Raw genomic sequence first — 16,350 nt, forward strand, 5'->3', positions numbered from 1 at the left:
GGTTTTCTCTATCTGCTGTTAATATTCTGTCTTCCCACAGAATTGACCAAAAAATGTCTGGAGGCCAGAGTGGGTATGAGCTGTGTGAGGCCAAAGCCATCCTGAAGGAGCTGAAGTCCATCCGAAAGGCGATCACTTCAGGCGAGAGAGAAAAACAAGATTTAATGAAGGTATTTTGGTTGGTTAATGGAAGTTTTGTGTGGATTTGTTTTAACATGACTCACTTCCCTGATGATAAATACTTCACATTTTATACTTTTAAGGGATTCTCAAAACTCTTTGGGCCAAACTAGTATTAAAATGAAGTTTCAGATGCAGAAACTGGAGCCTGTGACATTCCTAGTTCAAAAACTGCTCTGTGTCAGAGAATATAGATTTTTTTGGAACTTGAATTAAGGTACAATGCATATGTTACCTCTAAAGTACAATTTAGAATATTAAGTGGACAAAATTGATATATTCTGAGATGCCTGACCATTTTGTAAATCAATGAAAGTTTTCCTAAAATAAATTGTCCTATTTCCATATTTGAAAACAGATTTCCTTTTTAGTTTTTTTTTTTTCTTTTCAGCAAAACTCATAATTGCTTGACAAATTAAAAAACACAAAGTCCCAAAACAGACACAAACCCAAATGAGTAGCTTTTACATTTTTACAGATGTTGGTCATCCTTAGTGTCACCTATGAATGGCTTGATTAAAAGGATGGGTTCCTTAATTTGAAATAAACCCAGAATTTTTTATCGTGGAGTCTTTTATGTAAATATCTTTTGGAGATAAACTGGTATAAACATGGTAAAGTGCAAAGGAACTTTAATGCCACTTTCTTTCTCTGATTTCTGGACAGAGTCTTGCAAAGCTGAGGGAAAAATTCAATATTGACCAAACCACTGAAACATCTGAATCAGACTTGAGTTCCAGCTCTGTAAACTCACAGCTGTGTTTTCCTAGACAAACTCTGGATACAGGGTCTCAGACTGACATTTCTGGTGAGGTGAGCTTTTTTCATTTTGTCCAGTGTAAAGAGAAGTTGAAGAAGAATGCTACTGTTAATGGAATTGGAATCAAATGGCTGTTCACTGCTGCAGATAGCAAATATATGTGTACTTGTTTCACAGAATTACTTAGAATCACTCACGCTAGAATTACTCTTCTGTTTTTTTGCCCTTGAATTTTAAATCAAGATTCAGATAAACTTTATACATCTGTCACAAAGCATTTATGAAAATCTGATTTAGTCAAATAGTACCAGTACAGTGAAGATCAGGAGAGGTGCATAGTATTTTTTTTTTATTTATCTATAGGATATGTTTCACCTTACAGACCTATTAAATATGAAGATGAATTTTTTTTTTTTTTTAATTTTCAGGAAAAAGCTCTCAATTTAAATGCACAATTTCATTTCACACAGCTGAAAAACTGTTCATGGAACTACTTAGTGATTAGTGTTCAGTGATTTAGTAAAACCTTATTTCACTGATATTATATTTTATATACACAGAAGGCTGTTTATTTTTGATACCTTCTTTGACATTCTGCAAGCTAAGGTTGTAAGAAAGAGAGTATACAAGGTTTTCCAGACAAAGAGCTTGTCTGTGTTTTGTAACAAATTTATTGAAGTCTAACTTTGAAACGCACCGACATAGTTCTAAATTCTGAGTTCAACAGAATTCATAGTAGATCAGAATTTTCAGTGCAGTCGCTGCAAGAATTCTTTGAAAAGTAAGAAAGTAAATTCTTTGAAAAGTGAAAGTAAATTCTTTGAAAAGTAAAAGCTCTGGCTTTACTGTGATGGAATATCAGCACTTGATGGTACAGTAGCTAAAAATGTATGAAGTGGCTCAGAAGGAAACAGCTTTTGTACAGCTGAGTAGATGAGAACTAGGCATTTAACAGCAAGTGTGGGGCTGGCTGCAGGGGCAGGGTGGTGGTTTTATTTTTCTTTAACTTGTAATTTTTCTAGCCTCTGCCTGGGTTTAGTTGGTTCGTTTAAAACCTTTGCACGGTAACGAGGCTTTTTTGTTTGGTTGGTTTTGTTCCCTCAACAGATCGGAGCAAGAAATAGATCGAATTTAGCAGAGAAGGTCAGACTCAGTCTGCAGTACGAAGAGGCCAAGCGAAGGTAACGGGGACGGTGGGAGCGTGCGGGGCCGGGAGGCGCCCGGTGCCCGGGAAGCTGCGGGTGCCCGCGGGGCAGGGAAGCTGCCCGTGCCGGGGAAACTCCTGCTGCCCGGGAAGCTGCCGGTGCCCGGGAAGCTCCTGCTGCCCGGGAAGCTGCCGGTGCCCGGGAAGCTCCTGCTGCCCGGGAAGCTGCGGGTGCCCGCGGCTCCAAGGCCGGGCTCGCAGCGACATCCAGCGGGCGGCACCGCTGCGCGCCCTGCCGGGGACTGCAGCGCTCGGGAACGCTGCGGCTGTTCCTTAGTGCTAAACTGGATGTGTTGTGAAACGAAATTAAAACGCTGACAAATTACTGGCTGTTCCAGGATTAAGGGAATAGAGTGAGCTGGCTTTCTGAGGAAAGCAGTCACCAGGTTATTTATGTCCATTATATCCTTCTTCAGGATCATAATTTCACTTTACTATACCACTGAAGGCTCATCATTTTTAGAGTTGCTTCAGACTTCCAGTGCAGATTTAGTAGGCTTAATTATTTCTTTTTTCCCTTGGGACTTTAGGTAATTTAAAAACTTGTTATCACTATGGGTTGGTGCTTTTTTTCCATTAGTTTAATTTGGGGAGAAAAGAAGTCAGGAACTGCTCTGCTGATGAATGTGGAATGCCTTTCAAATAAAGTTCTGTGGTGCTTGCCCGTGGAAGTGGTGCCATCTTGATGAATTGCCACAGCACTGAAAAATGAGCATCAGGAAGTAGAACATTCAGGGTTTGAATGACATCTTCTGGTGCACCAGAAGTGCTGCAAAATACTGGGGCAAGATTTACCATTGGGATAGTACTCTTGTGTGGTATTATTTTCTAATACTTGTCAGCAAATTATTTGTCAGCTATTCAGAAGCCTTACTGCTTTTTTTGTGGAGGTTCTTTGTAATTTAAGGGAAATAGAAATCTAAGCACTATTCCAAACCCAAAGTTTTGGGTTTTTTTAAACTATGAAGAACTAAACAAAGCAACAAAGTTAAAAAATAGTGTTCTTCCCCAGATGAAAACTGTGCCTATAATGCCATTTAATCTGAGATTTAAATATTATTTTAGTTGGAAAACTGTGGCATGATCATTAAAAAAACTACAAAAATAAATCTGCAAGTTAAAAGTACCAAGTAACAGCTCAGTTGTTTTTAAGTTTTAAAGGCAGGAGAGTCTGCACGAGTGTTTTTTTTGCCTAATTTCAAATGTATACTTCCTCCTACAGGGTAGTAGCTCCCATCCTTACCAGTAACAACAGTAATCCTTTATCATGGATCATAAAACCTCATTGTATAATCAGCGCATTCATCAGAGAACACCAAGGCTATTGTGCTTGTTCAATATTGAACATGTATGATTTTGGCTCAGAATCATCATGTACATAATGTTAATTGTCAGGTGGTCACTTAGATGGAGATAGATGCTTTGTTTCTCAGGCATAATTGATCCCCAACCTGATCACCCTATGTTCTGGCTGTGTCTTGATACCAAGAAGTCCCAGCATTGCATTTTATCTTTCTTTTGTAGGAACAAAAAGCTTCCTTGAAGGAAGTCAGTTTGCCACTTCTGTCTTGGGGTGTGGGGGAAAAGAGAAAAAAGGACCAGTACAGTGCTCAGAGTGTGGAGTACTGCAGCACAGGATCTTTCTTTCTCACAAATTACTTACCCAAGAACATGGGTTAAAATTTCAATGTATGTAACTTGGAATTATGAAGATACATACCAGTTTGCACATGAAGTTCAGTACCTAATTATACCCCTCCTCCAACTATTGTGGCCAGTGTAACCATCAACTGTCATTTAATAAGTGTTGACCATCTTCTCTGAAATACTAAATGTGCAAATTCTCAATTATTTTGTGGTAAAATAGCTAAGATGAAGAGAGGATCTTGTAAGTGAATATCTCTACTTGAAAATTATCAGATAATTTTGTAGATTGCTGATTTGATATTGCTTAGCCATCAGAATGTCTTGAAGAGATGGAGTGTTCATAGCTATGCTGAATTCAGTTGCAATGGTTATTCAAAAGGAACTGACACAGCATGCTGACAATCCTCTCCTGATGTAGTGAAGATCTGGCTAATATTCCTTTTTGGCTTGTTGTGGCATCCCACCCTTAAGGGGAAAGGAGCACCCAAGATTCATAGATGCCCATCGTGGAAAAGGAATGACAAAAGTCAAAGAGTCAGCAAAAACTTAGGAACTTGTATTAGTAAATTATACACACGGCCTGGAAATTGGGATGTCAGTCCCTGACCTCCTAGTATAAACAAGTGGTGATGGATTTTGAATAGGGGGTAGGATGAAATTGGAAAGGGAGAGAAAAGAAGAAATAGAGCAAGGAAACAAACAAACATCACCAGCCCTGGCCCCAGCATCAATCCATCTGATGGGGTGTCCAAGGTCCTGGGGTACCTGTGGGGGTACCTGTTTGTAGCCAGGCTTGCCCTGCCCTGGAGTTACATTTCTCACGTTCTATGCAAATTAGCTATCATGAGCAGTGTGTTCTTCCAGACCTTTCTGGAAATGGGTTGAGGGCTTCAGGAGCTTTGGTGGTCTTGATCCCCCCTACTGCAATGGGAACAGCAGTGGCACGAACTCAAACTGTTCATCTCTTTTCTCTTTAGGTAGCTACTGTTGTATTGCCTTTTCCTTTAATTGCATAGAAGAGCAATGCTTTTGTTTTAAGATTTGCTGCAGTGAGCACCTTGCTGTGGTGCACATTCTTTCACCATGGCCGTGTCTGTTTCTGAGGAGCCCTCAGCCTCCCACAGCGTAGGAGAAATCCATCATACTCGTGAATGAGTAAAGCATGGTGCCACTGCTATGTTAGCAGACAGATTGCTTTCAATAAAGCTTTTAATAACATTGTGACTTCTACTTGAACTGCAATAGGAGCAACTAATTTTTAATGCATATGCATGTGGCCTGATTCTCTAGCATAGTCTGTGTTCTTGTGAAACAAAACTAAAAGTAGGGCCTTGAGTATAAAATGTTTTTATATCCTGATAGGTTTCAAAATATTGTATCACTTCTCTCTTTCCTGGGCTTTGTGTGCTGTGATGGACTCAAGTAAATCTGCTTTGTTTTATTTTAGCATGGCTAATTTGAAGATTGAACTCTCTAAGCTAGATAGTGAAGCCTGGCCTGGAGCACTGGATGTGGAAAAGGAAAAACTGATGTTAATCAATGAAAAAGAAGAGCTTTTAAAGGAGCTTCAGTTTGTTACACCACGCAAACGGACTCAAGACGAGCTAGAGCAGCTAGAAGCAGAAAGGAAGAGGCTTGAGGAAGAGCTGGTGTCTGTGAAAAGCACACCCAGTCAAGCACTTGCTGAAAGGTAAGTGGTTGCTTTTTGCTAATACTAAATGCTGCTTTCTGCAATCTAACCTTTGTACTCATTGCAGACCCTGAACTATGCCTCGATGGGCTATTTTCCTTCAGTGACTGTTCTCAGTAGGTCTTAATTAAATTTGTTATTAGCCCAATGGGCAGAGAAACAAAGAAGTCTTCAGTACTGTGAGAGAATGTGAACACCCTGTATCTGCTCTGCAGTATCAGTTGCTCTGCATTTGTTAGCAGCATGAAAATGCCTGTGACAGATGTTAAATAACTGAGGAATGTCAACACACCAGCAGGAAGGCAATACATCATTCACTCGTTTCTGATAATAGCTGTAAACTGTTTGAACTCAGGTTACAAAGATTATCTTGATTGTTGCAACATCTGAAGCCTTTCATTGTGAGTTTTATTATGCACAAAAATGCAACCAAAAGGGGGAAAATCCCCGAAAGTTCAGATGAGAAGGATAATTGCTGCAAAACTTTCCTAACTTGCTGCTGCCTAACTAGTAAGGGTAGCTACTCTCACAATAAATTGTTTTTAGCTGTATTCAGACTTTGAGAAAATCAAAGCTGACTGTCACAGATGGACTTTTCATCAGCTCTAAGTGGAAATAAATTTAGGGGCACCTCTAGCCCACATAAAATGCAATAAACACAAAATGTCATTGTGTGTATCAGTGTAGTATGCCTTACTGAAGTAATACTATCAGCATTGTGTGGCTTTCTTACTCCAAAGCTCCTCTACTAGGAAACACCTGCTGTTGCTCCAGTGTGCTGTATGGCCAAATTCCTATTATAGGATTAGAAGCCTAAATTCTAGCTCAGTAACAAGGAAGTTTTTTGCTTACAAAGTACAAATGTGTGTTTTATGCAATATTTTTTAAAATATTTTTACACTTTATAATAGTTTAAATTGCACTATATTAATAATCCAAATATGTTTTAGAAGAGGGGAACTATATTTTCACAGGAGAAGCTGCCTGTCTAAGGTAAATTGAATCTAAGATTTTGATAATATGCTGTTGTATAGCTAAATCTTGACTCAAGCTATAAATAGATGGCTGGTGTCTGAATTTTGTGGTTGGGATTTGCTTTAGCGCAGAGTAAGTTCTGCACCTGACTGTTTTCCCATACATGTAAGGTGCCAAACTTGGAGTACCAAGGCCAAGTAAAATTGTCCCCCATTGTCAAGAAGAAATGAATTTTCCATGTGTAGTGACAAAATGAGTTGTTAGAGCTTCCTTTTTCCCCCTCTCTTTTCCTCAAACTTTTTTCCTTTGATTTTTAATCCTGAAAATATGGAGTGTTTAAGCTTTATTTCCTGAAGTTAATGTACGGTATGTTGTGCTCTGCTGATTGAGGTAGCACTTACAGTGGCTTCTGGGTTGCTTTTCTGTTATTCCAGTGAATCTCCAGTGAATTTCTAGCTTCAACTGTTTATATTAAAACTGTCTCCTTTGGTGAGTTCAGACCACATAAATTCTTTCACATGAGGCTATTTTGAGGATTATTTCTGGTTTGTCTGCTATAAACATAAAGTGAATCTTCTTTTTCAGAAGGATTCAGATGATGAAACTTTTTCTAAAATGTTAATTTAAAAAGAATACATTTAATTGTGCCAGATCAATCAGCAGGATTTTGTTTCTTGGAGATGAGGGAGATTCTCCTCTCCGTTCTCAGTGGAGGAGCCATGCTATCTTCAAAATATTGTGCTATTGTTGCATTATCATTTTCTTCTCTGAGGTTTCATGAATGCATTCAGTTTGCAGTGTGTTCACAGGTAATTATAATGAAGCAGCAGCATAAGAAGCTGTGGTTTGTGCCAGAGCTTAATGCAATGAGGGTTCTTTCATTTGGTTTAGTGCTTTGGGGTTTTTTTATTTCTAAAGGGAAAAGAAACAGGAGATGTGCTTTGACTTAAAACAAAAACATTATAGCATAGCCCTGGGTTATTTTAGTGCAGGATGCTGAAATTGCCACTAGTAGATGTACATGGATTCAATTTACAGGAGGAGGGTGTAGATCATAACATATCAACTTCAAAAAGGCAGAGACTGGGCATACTCTGGCTGCTTTAAGAAGCCTTAAAGCAACTGTGTAGAAATAACTGCATTGTGAAACTGTTGAGAACTACTTGCTACTTTTTTGCCTCTGAGTTCCATTATTGCTTTAATCCTTGGCAGTATCTCCCAAGTAAACACAGCCATTTGAACAGGTCCATGATTTAAATACTTGATTGTGCTGTTGCCTGCAAAACAGGCACCTGCTCTTGTGCCTGTCACAAACATGTCCACCTAAGTCTGCATTGAAAGACTTTACCTTTTTTATGTATTTTGTTTAAAGATTCACTGCACCTCTCAGCAATGTTACAATCTAAGATCAAAAGAGAAAGATGTTCTCACTAACACTGAAGTCCCTCCTGCAAGGAGAAACAAATTTAAATAGAAGTGGTACAAACAAGAGAGACAGAGAGAGGCCTGTGTCAGAACAGATTACACAATGGTTGTTTAGGTGTTTACACAGGGGTTTGTGGATATTATAGTTCCTGCTTGTGCTATAAAGAGGGAAGGTTCATTGTCTGAAAGTTTTGGAGGTGGGGTTGTTGGGTTTTTTTTCCATTTTGTTGGATGTAGGATGAAAAAACTTTACCTGAATCTCAATTTGTTGTGAGATCATAAAATTACTTCCTGCATTTCCTCAAACTTTCACAAGTGATTCATCACTTGGCTTGTGTTTGAGATTTGTGACTAGCATCTTTCTGACATTAGCCTGCAGGTATTAACAATTGTATTTAATTACTAGTAGATCAAATTACTTCCAGGAAAGAAATTTTTTTCAGGTGCTAAATTATAAGGGATAAATTATGTTCATCAACCTCCTTAAGATGGTAACAGAAAACAAACTGTTAATTGTGCTTTTGAGACAAAAACCAATGAAACCTTTTAGTTCAGTAGTACAAATTCAGTTGCTATAGTGTCTCTCTCAAGGTGGCTTTTTTTGAGGACTTCATTCAGAGCAATTCCTAAGCTTTTATTTTTTTTCCCATCTTCTGCCATTAGTAGTTGAACACAGAGCAATTTCTATGCCTCTTCCTTGAGGAAAAAATTATAGCTCACTACTGAAAAGCCACAAAAGAGCTAGTGAAGAGCACTCTTGCTTGGGAAAAGCAGGATAGATTAGGCTTTACAATAAGACAGAAAGCATCAATAAATAGTAAATTATTGGAAAGAGTGTCTGATACTATAGATGAACATAATTCCTGGTGTGGAAACCTGTGTGCATGTCTTCCACAGAATGAAATACTGTGTATGCTTTTAACAGCCTTAGCAGGTATTGGCAGATGAGCACATCACTGCAGTGTGAGAGCACTGTGGCGTGGGCAGTGGAGTGGAAGTCACACCCTGGCTGACCTCGGGGTAACTTATTCACCTTTACATAACCCAGATTTGCTCGCTGAATAAGCATGGGTGTAAGCAAGTGCTCTTCATGCTTTGCTGAATCAGGGACTTAATGTACTTTGCTGGTATCTGATGTTCAAAGGGAGTGAATTCTGAGCACTCTTGAGTATCTAATTAAGTTAATTCACTTTGTGTAAGAAAGCAATGGTTGATGTTTCTTGTTTCTCAGATTAGTAGCTGGAGAGCTTGCGATGTATCAGTTGACTGAGCAAGGCCTAGAGGAGAATATAGTAATCCAAAACTACAGGAGGATTTTAGCTGAATCCACTGAAAGCAAGCAATTTATTTAGTGTAAATGGAGTGATAAAAGGGAATTAAAAGAGGGGGGGAAATCACTCTAAAGGTTAGTGAATCATTTCTCCTATCCAAGAGGAATAGGAGAGTTCCCCATTTTGTGGCTTTACAGCTGTTCTAGATAACAAAGCAGGAGGCAATAAATCCTGCCTTCTCATAAAGGTGAACTTGATGATGGGCATTACTATGCTGTGTGGCTCTGAGGTGCTGACAAAGCTGTTGGGAATGTAGAGATCTCTACCAAGGACTCCTAAATATGGTCTATAATCTCAGAACCTTTTACTGAATGCTGCTTTGATTTGCTATGCTTTATCTCTATGTAAATATTCTGAAATTAAAGGGAGTGCTTTGATTTTAAACTTCAAATTATCAAAACTAATACTGGTATTACTGGTGTTCTTTTGGTTTTCCTGGTTTTGTTGGTTGGTTGTTTTTTTTCCCCTGGAACTATATTAAGTGAGGAGGGAGTCTGCAGTATGGCTTTTAAAAACTGCATGAGTGCAGATCTTATTATCCTGCAGTTGCAGCTATTTTCCCAGTGCTCATTTGTTACTCTTTTATTGGGTGCATGTTCCCCTTGGTACAGTGTGAATGTCCCAACCCTGTGCTTGCTTGTACACTCAGCAGGTTTGTTAGAGTGCTTGGTATTCTGCAGGTAAAGTCACTCTGCTGAAGCGGTTGGGGTTTTATGATCAGACCGAGAGCTAACACAGTATTTTGGATTTTAGTCACTGGCAACCTGATAAAAAAATGAGGGATCTTCACTTTGTTTCTTTTTTATCTATAAAACGTTCTAGCCTATTCTGTAATGCTTTCCTGAACTAATATGTACATATTTTTGCAGATTAAAATTGGAGGAGAGAAGAAAAGAGTTGGTACAGAAACTTGAAGAAACTACAAAGTTAACTACCTATTTGCATTCACAACTTAGGAGGTGAGACTGTACTGCATGATGTAAAACCTGTTTTGTAGTACATCTGGATGTCTCAACTTCATTCTTAGGTTTATCTCTTAGCTGGAAGATCAGCAAAATATATTAAAGTAAAAAAAAGCAAATGTAATAGCTTCAAGTGTTTTGTCACCATGCAAACCTGGTGTGCTTTTATAATTTCAGCAAATTTTCTAAGTTGATAGTTCTGTTATCGTTTAGTAAATATATTTTAAGTGTTTAGAAGGGCCTGCTTGAATTACTTTTCCTGACATTTTTTCCCAGCAGTCCTCCAGAACCAAGGCAGTAGCACTCAGTTTCTCTGGCCCAGCAGGACTCCCTATCTCTTTATTAACAGGACAAGATTGCATGTTACAGCCTTTGTCATAATTTACATAGTTAGATTTACTGTGCACGTGGAGTGCGTGTTGTCACGCAGATGGGAAGCAGTTCTGCTATAAATTGTCTATCTGGCATCTTTCCCAGGTGCTTGGGCATAGGGTGGGCTGCATGACTTGCTCTAGAGGTGGCAACACTCCTCTGCTGTCATAGGCTCCATCCTGGGTATCCCTGTGCTGTCACATTGACCACATGAGCACCACACCAGAGTGGAGCAGGTTTCCAATGGGATATAACAGCTGAGAAGGCTGCTGTTACTGCCAGACTACAAATCTGCAGCCTTCTGCAGAAGAAAAGAGGTTTAGGCAGGTGGCCAAAGGCTGGGTAAATTGCCCTGGTAGTGTGCAGGTTGGGCACACTGAGCTAAGCCAGGTATAGATGCCTAAAAAACATAATGCCCCAAGCAGCCTTTGGTTGTAATCTGTTACAAGGCAGATTCAGTCAAGCTTCCCTCTTTTTATTCTGTTTTGTGCTGGTTTAGTTTAGTAACATCAGCATGTGTTTGTGCTTTGTTTGCAGCCTCTCAGCCAGTACGTTATCTGTGTCTTCAGGGAGCAGTTTGGGATCCCTGGCGTCCAGCCGGGGATCTCTGAACACATCGAGTAGAGGCTCGCTGAACTCGCTCAGCTCCACGGACCTCTACTATAACCAAGGCGAGCAAATTACAGATTTGGACTATCAGTACAAACTTGATTTCATGTTGCAAGAAAAAACTGGTTACATTCCTTCGGGGCCTATCACTACTATTCATGAAAATGAAGTGGTCAGTTCCCATGGGAGACTCGGTTACAGTGACTCTCCTTCAGCTGCAGACCATCCCAAATTGACTAAACCTCCCAAATCTGTGACATCACTGTCTTCCAGATCCTCTCTCTCCTCCTTGTCCCCACCAGGGTCCCCTTTGGTTTTAGAAGCTGCATTTTCAGTGTCAGCTCAAAACTCCCCTCTGCATCACCTCACTACGGACTTCGAAGACTCTGACCTTTCAGGTGATTTTGCAGGCATTAGCTTCTGCGAGAACCAAATATTACTGGACTCTGAAGCCAGAGCAGGATCTCAGACTCCTACAGATGATAAAGGTCTAAACATTAGGCAGCCTCTGCCTTCCCTACACGAAGGAAGTTCAGGTAATTAAAAAAAAAATCTAATGTCAAATGTATGTACAACATGAAAATTAACAGCTGGTTCTTGAAATGAGGAGGTACCTTGTGTACCTGAAGAGTATCTTGATCAGCACGCACTTGCATGTTCTGAGGGATGTTACCTAACTTCTAGTTTTGGCTGCAGAGAGCTGCAATCACCCTGATTCTGTCCATATTTTACCATAGCTGTTTTAGAAAGTAAGTTCATATATTGCAATCTGTCCCGAAAACAGTAACACAAAAAGCTGAAGCTGGATTTTGAAAGCATGGAGGATGCATGCTGTTCCTAGGTTTTATCAGGATGTGTGGATATAGAGCAAACACCCTCTGCTGGTGTTTTCATAACTTGAAATCAGGTACTTTTTTGGTACTTTCTCATTGAAGAGTAAGTTACAAAGTGACATCCTCAGTAAAAGAGACTTCTGGACTGTAAATTATGTGTTATGTGTATCTAATTGTTTGAGCCTGCTGTCACTGAAAGATCTATGTTTCATTTTGAATTGAGAAAGACAGGTGACTACATTACAGTGAGAGTTTCCCCATTTTTAACATAAATTTCACAGCTTTTGGCTTTTAATCTAAGTTAGAACAGAGCTCCTAAGTGAGTCTAGGATCCCCTTGCAGTCTGTGGGTAACTTGCAAAAGAATGAGACATCTTGTCCTAAAGCATACTTCCCTTTAAGGAAGAAGGGATGAATGACTGTGAGTTATCAAGGTATCCTTAGTTATTAGTTAATTAGGTGTGATGAATTCCACTTCTGGTCTGTATCAAAAGCCATACAGCATACTTAATCATCTTATATTGTCAAAACCTTTGGCAGAGCCAGAATTTCAAAAATCCCAGCTGTCAAGATGGCTCGTGCTCAGTCTTGGAGTGCTCTCTTTGCTGCCTTTTGTTCAGGCTGGCAGTATGTTGTGCTCTCTCTGCACATTTATTCTTTTCTAGTGTCATTCTGTGTCATTGTCTTCGAGTATGTTGCAAACCATTCATGTTTATGTTACACTCTGTTTTCTCAAGGAAGAACTGAGTGAGACAGATTTCCAGTAGTGCTGAGCACTGGCAGCCCTATTTGAAACCTGGTCAGTACCTGGAATTTCCAATTGTATTTCTGAGCTGGTAGGGAAGCAGCTAACTAAGGAGTTTGGTGTTTTAGAGAATAAACATGGCCTAGCTCTTGAGCATTGTCCAGATTTATTACCAAGTTTGAACCCTTGTGCTTGGAGTTTTTAAATTTATAATAGAAGTACCATGTCACATTCATACAGTTATATATTTTAATGAAAAATTTGCTGTTATTTTTTTAATTCTCTCAAGGAACTGTTGTAACATCTGTTGTCTAATTAGATTAGCTTGCTGCAGTACTGTGGTAATTTCAAAGTTGGCCAGAGCAATGTGGCATCAGAAGAGAAAGGTATGGTGTGCTTAGTACAAGCTGGGAGGCCTCACTCTGTTTCACTGTGCAAAAAGAAAACAAGAAATTGACTGATGTCCTAATGGTCTGAACCTGTAAAATGCAAAGTTGAAAAAGCATGGAAAGGGAATCTGGGGGGAGGGGGTCTTTTTGTCCTTTGTCTTTATAGGATAGTGTAGCACAGTAGTTATTTTACTTTAGAGCCATATTATAAAAGATTGAAACAATAATTAATTTTCCTGCCTGTATTTCAGCAGCATATCCTTTCCAAATTAACAACAACTTTCAGTCTGTCTTTGCAATCTGTCTGCAGCTCAAATAGTTGGAGAACTGAATTCAAAATGGCTTGGAATTTGGGAACACTTTGGCCTATGTAAAATCAGAAATTTAAAAAAAATATATTTCTATAGGTCATTATTTTCAAAGGCATTGTGTTGTTCTCTAACATTTTTTCACTTTTTGAGGACCTCTTATTCTGGATATTGTCTGCTTGCCTTTTAAGTCTATATAAGTAGTTATGGTTTTAAAATGTAAATTCATTCAGTGATTCTTCATACTGATACTTCCCCATGTAGCACCATATGCATAATACTGTTTGTCTTTAAACTTGTATTAAAGCTGCCAAAACAAGTATTTGAATTTTGAATAGCCAGGTATTAACTAATTACACTTCAATACCTCTGGTTTCCACAGTAAAATGGGCATCATGGTGAGACTTCAGTAATTAACAGTGAGACACAGGTCTGGGGTTTGTTCAGTGTTTCTACTCCAGTTTCATCCTTGAAACTGCTGTGATGCTGAATGGGAAGGTTTGAACAAACTCAGCCAGAGGCACTAAACTTGCATTCAGAATTACAGCCCACAGACTTAGGTTTTTACAGGACTACAAATCTGAATACTGCTGAATCTTAACTTGGGCATAGACAAAGACTCAAAGGTAGTACAGCTCCTATTGTGATGTAATCTGCACTGGCTCTCTAGCTGCAGTGTTCACCTGCTTCTCTGGCTGTCTCTGACTTTTCTGTACAGGTGAACCATAGAGATATTTGCTCCTCTGCGCATGTCCCTGCTGTCAGTAACCAAGTTGGAATATCTTGTAGTTCTTCCACAGTCAGTCTCTGTCATTGTCAAAGTCAATTCAGGCTGCCGTGGTAATTCCTAAGGGTAATCAATAAATCATGTCATCACCTTCACCCCTCACATGGCGAGGGGGAAGGAAAGAGCACTTCATCATCAAGGAAAAAGCATTCCTACTGCCATAAATAAAAGCACAAATGCAGCAATCAATCATCTAATCTAGAGCCTGAAATTTTAACATCTTAACAGGATGTAAAGTCATGATTCAGATGGGGATGATAATGCATACCAATATCCTCACCCCTGGCAGATAAAAGGACTGCATAGGCCCTCAGCTTGCTGTGCTGCAGAATGTGGCTTCATGGCATGACACTCACATATGAATGCAAGTTGAAGATTAAAGCTAAGTAGTCATTGAAAGGCTGTAGCAGAGAAAGTTTTTGATGATAGTAAACCAGAGGGGATTTTATTTCCAGCAGTTATATCACTGGGGAGATGATGTCTGTCAGACTTTTGAATATTTAATAAACAGTAGGCAAGCACTTGGCATGTAGCTGCAGTGTTACCACAGTGCTGAATGTGAACATGGCAAATACTGGTTTAAAGATCAGGAAAATGAGGGCTTATAATGAAGGATAATAACTAGCTCAGTGCATAAGGGTGATGATAGGAGTCTGCATCTCTGGGAAGAAGTAATAGTATATTTTCAAGTTCATCAGTCTGGTTATATCTGTAGCCAGAATATGTAGCAACAGCAGTACAGTCTCAGAATGTTTAATGATATGGAACAAAACTACTCTGTGATACTCAGCTAAGGGTCACCGCTTTCAACGTGACAACTTCCTAAGCTATGCTCATCTCTCTTTCTGACTATTCATCTCTTGGACTAGTTTTCATTCTTTTTCCTTTTTGTAGGTGGTGATTTACCAAGAAGAACAGCTGGTCATCTGCTTGAGGAGAAGACAGCTTGTGTTTCTGCTGCTGTGTCAGATGAGTCTGTAGCTGGAGATAGTGGTGTATATGAAGCTTCTGTGAAACAGTAGGTTTGAGAAATCATGCAAGTCTTTCCACCAAATATTTAAATATATCTATGATCAGTTACACAGAAGTTGTTAACCAGCCCTGCCTTTTTTAGAAATAATTTGTATTTTCAGATGGAAAGGAAGGCATATTTGCCAAACAATGAAGTTTGATCTGAGGGTTATTTTTTGTGCTTGTATAACTTGGTTGAATTGCATTAATATACTTCTTTATAATCTTGGGTTTTTTTCCTTGCTAGAAGTGTTCCCAAGAGAAAAGCTTGATTTAAACTATGCAGGTTCTGCCATGTGACTCTATTGTCAATACTCAGAGTTATTGTTTTTACTTCTTGCTTTGTTAAGGATTTTTAAGATTGCATAGCAATTTTTTGGAATGTTTTTATTTTTAAAAAGAGGTTATAGAAAAGACATTAAAAAACTCTGTTGTAATGTTGGTATTAAAATAATCCAGGTTGAGGCTTAATGTTCACTGCAGTGATCAGGATATAAGAAATATATTTGCTGTTATTTTTTGACCAGACAACTTCTATAGGATTTTTCATATTAGTTTATATAGTATTGCCTGTAATCTTCAGTAATCAGCCTCAGGCCTTTCTGAATCATTGCCGCAGTTGTCAAACTATTCCAGCAGCAACTGCCCCTAAAACAAGTACTGTTGTTGTGTAGGCTCTGAAATCCTTATTTGGAGTGCATGCTGTAATTAAATCAGCATGTTTAGGAGAATGGATATATGTTCTGTGTATGCATATTTAATAATTGCTGAAAGCTAACTATAATTTTCCAAAATTTGAGTATTTGCCTGGTTTTCCTAGACCAAATGAAACTGAGGACACTGTATATAGTGAAGATGATGCAACAACTCTAGAGGCTGCTCAGGTACAAATAGGACTCAGGTGAGTGACCAGCAAGGGGAATATTTCTGTTGATCCATAAGTGTGAATAGTAAACTTCCCTTGTGTTGTCCTTTTTTTAACAGATATGACCACAGCAATTCAAGTTTTGTGATAATCATAGTACGGCTTAGAAACCTTCCAGCATTTCCTGTCCCCCTTGGCTCTAAGATGTAAGTCAAACAATCACTGAGAAGTAGTGTTGAGATATGAGTATAATAATAA

The 16,350-nt window shown here is 39.0% G+C and overlaps 2 protein-coding genes across 2 annotated transcripts in view; one reads left to right on the forward strand and one right to left on the reverse strand.

Annotated features, from left to right (window-relative positions):
* DCTD (dCMP deaminase) overlaps positions 1-16,350 on the reverse strand; it is a 214,487-nt gene that overhangs the window by 119,278 nt on the left and 78,859 nt on the right. The window lies entirely within an intron of this gene.
* The window catches only part of WWC2 (WW and C2 domain containing 2), a 99,629-nt gene that overhangs the window by 60,350 nt on the left and 22,929 nt on the right, over positions 1-16,350 (forward strand). The window contains exons 6-14 of the mRNA XM_071432160.1: positions 41-170; positions 847-993; positions 2,048-2,121; positions 5,239-5,481; positions 10,082-10,171; positions 11,084-11,691; positions 15,111-15,234; positions 16,048-16,128; positions 16,212-16,298. Coding sequence (XP_071288261.1) covers positions 41-170; positions 847-993; positions 2,048-2,121; positions 5,239-5,481; positions 10,082-10,171; positions 11,084-11,691; positions 15,111-15,234; positions 16,048-16,128; positions 16,212-16,298 — 1,584 coding nt within the window. The remainder of the gene's footprint in view (positions 1-40; positions 171-846; positions 994-2,047; positions 2,122-5,238; positions 5,482-10,081; positions 10,172-11,083; positions 11,692-15,110; positions 15,235-16,047; positions 16,129-16,211; positions 16,299-16,350) is intronic.

The sequence above is a fragment of the Agelaius tricolor genome, unplaced genomic scaffold (genome assembly GCF_023055355.1).
Source record: "Agelaius tricolor isolate 1412-34295 unplaced genomic scaffold, bAgeTri1.0.p SCAF_8, whole genome shotgun sequence".
NCBI classification, from domain to species: domain Eukaryota; kingdom Metazoa; phylum Chordata; class Aves; order Passeriformes; family Icteridae; genus Agelaius; species Agelaius tricolor.